This window comes from Penaeus vannamei, chromosome 20 (genome assembly GCF_042767895.1).
Source record: "Penaeus vannamei isolate JL-2024 chromosome 20, ASM4276789v1, whole genome shotgun sequence".
NCBI classification, from domain to species: Eukaryota; Metazoa; Arthropoda; class Malacostraca; order Decapoda; family Penaeidae; genus Penaeus; species Penaeus vannamei.
In genome coordinates this window covers 15,299,707-15,302,206 of record NC_091568.1, presented here as the reverse complement: position 1 = coordinate 15,302,206, position 2,500 = coordinate 15,299,707, and the positions used below count along the sequence as shown (strand labels likewise).

General features: G+C 30.2%; 1 protein-coding gene across 1 annotated transcript in view; it reads left to right on the top strand.

The window, feature by feature from the left end:
• LOC113804716 (meiotic nuclear division protein 1 homolog) overlaps positions 1-2,500 on the top strand; it is a 27,368-nt gene that overhangs the window by 23,544 nt on the left and 1,324 nt on the right. The window contains exons 4-5 of the mRNA XM_070135086.1: positions 334-439; positions 1,153-1,299. Coding sequence (XP_069991187.1) covers positions 334-439; positions 1,153-1,299 — 253 coding nt within the window. The remainder of the gene's footprint in view (positions 1-333; positions 440-1,152; positions 1,300-2,500) is intronic.

Genomic DNA, 2,500 nt, shown 5'->3' with positions numbered 1-2,500 from the left:
TTGTTGTTGTATTTAGACTTTATTTTCTCCTTTGCTTAGTGCTACAAGGTAGGAAGTAGTAGGCTTAATATGTTATATATTTTTAGGTTTCATAATGCTCTTCCTGAAATGTATTCTGCATGTTTAGAAAAGTCTTCTATTGAAAAATATAGTTCAAAGATATTGTGTTATGGTACCATATATATGTTGTGATAATATAGATGATAGAAGTAGTCTAGAGTGAGACTTGGGTTTCCAAAACTGTCATAAGAGGAAAAAAAGATAAAACAGGAAGGGAAACAGTATTTTATCTCATGGAATTGTGCATTACATTAATGATGCTTTCTTTAACAGCAAAGCCACTAGCATCCGTAAGAGAAAGATAGACGATTTGTCATCCCGAGAACAAGAATTGAACAAAAGACTGAAAACATCTCAGTCAAAGGTGGAACAGGCAATGGTAAGAACTAAAAGAATTTTTCAACTCACAAAGTTTGCTTTGAAGTTTCATAAAAAGAGATTAAGGAGAATTCATCTTAGAAACCATTTCGGTGTTGAGCTTGAATGTAAATAGATGAATGTTGTTACTTTCAAGTATGCATACCTTGATTAGCCTCTAGTAATCATAAATATTTTTTATCATTAACCCATTATATTCATGCCTTTGAAAAGCTGGATATGTATATCTATGTAATTCGTTAGAATACAGTTTTGACACAGTTATTTATAGCAGTTTGAAAAATATGTATTTCAGAGAAGCAGATATTTTTAAAGATACATACCAAAACATGAAAGACAGTGAATTGATAGGCTAAAACCTGATGGTTGACTGTAGCTCTTGTGACTGTGTAAAGTTTTCTAGACAAGAAGAGCTATGTGAAATTTATTATAATCACTATGATACATTTCCATTTCTGCATAGAGTTGCAGAGATTTCTTATTCATAATTTTTTTTCCCCAATACAAAATATATCCTATTTTGTATAGTGAGGCAGAGATTTCTTATACATAATATTCTTTTCCCAATGCAAAATACCTCCATTTCTATATAGAAAGGCAGAGACTTCTTGTTCATATTTTTTCCCAATACAAAATATCTCCAATTTCGTATAAAGAGGGAGAGACTACTAATAACATTCTTTCCGAATACAAAATTCCTAATTTGATTTGTAGATTGGAAGAGAAGAAGGTGAAGGTAGAGAAGAGTTGTTGGAAAAACTCTCAGAACTGGAGAGCACAAGAGATGAGCTTCTTAATAGTCTGCAAAAGTATCGTGACTGTGATCCAGATGTGCTTAATCAAGTAAAGGAGGAAACACAGGTAAGATTGTTTATTTTATTGTATTGTTCTTAGTTTTTTTTTTCAAGTTAGTTAAAGTTGACTCTCATGGGTCATAATCAACAAGAATGAATGTATACTTAGTAACTGTAACAGTCTAGTGATGATGTGTAGAGTGAAAGAAGTGAAGGTGTTAGATTCAAAATTGATATACACCAATATAGTTTTATTATTTTCTTTCAATTTAATTTATTTATTTGTTTGTCTGCTTACATGCCTGATACATATTTTATTAATCAGTGTGTAGAATTCTTTGTTCAAAAAAGCCAATTGTTCACTTCTGATTGACAACAAATTTGCAAAAATATCCATGTCTTCATTTTAGTTTCTGTATCATGTAGAGTGCAATTTATGCAGACTTCATAGGATTATGGATGGCATAAAAATGTACAGCATAATTATGTTAAGACTATTTTAAATGTAGTATACACTTTTGCATTCATAGATGGAAATAAGTAACAAAGATGTTTTGTTTGAAGTGGTCATAGTAAGCCATCTTGACCATTTACATTTTAGAGAATGCATATACTTCTACTCTGATTCAAAGACATAATTCAGCGTTATCTCATTAATTGTCTTAGTGTTGAATTGGAATCTAGAAAATTATTCTGACGTCTGCTGTGTTCTTTGCATGCGTAAGATATTCTGCATTTGACTAATGATTAATGTGTCAGTCTTCAGTAATGTCTTGTGCTGTGTGGAGACAATAACTAAACATTTTGAAGGTGTATAGCCAATTTAATTTTTTAGGCCATGCACAAGAAGGGGATAACTTAATAAGATTTTGTGATATGAATATTACATACAGATCATCAGTTGTTATCTTGGTCTGTAGTTTGTTAATTCATTTCCCTGCAATAGAAGAGACTGTAGTGATCAATGATCAACTTTTTTAGTGTTTTATATCTCTTTATTTAACAGACTTAATTTCTAAATTAAACCCTTTGCAGATATTTGATTGTGATGAGAAAAAAAAACATAAGTAGAGAAGCAAAAATATGTTTGTTATTATGTAATCCTTCAATATCAATAGATATTAAACTTATGCTGGAAGTAAGACTTGATCTAAGGTGTCATATAGATGTATCAGTCATCTACTGAAATATTAAAATGAGAGCACTAAAACTTCCTTTTATCTAATTTTCATTATTATTATTTATAAATCAGAATTTTGTGTTTTTCA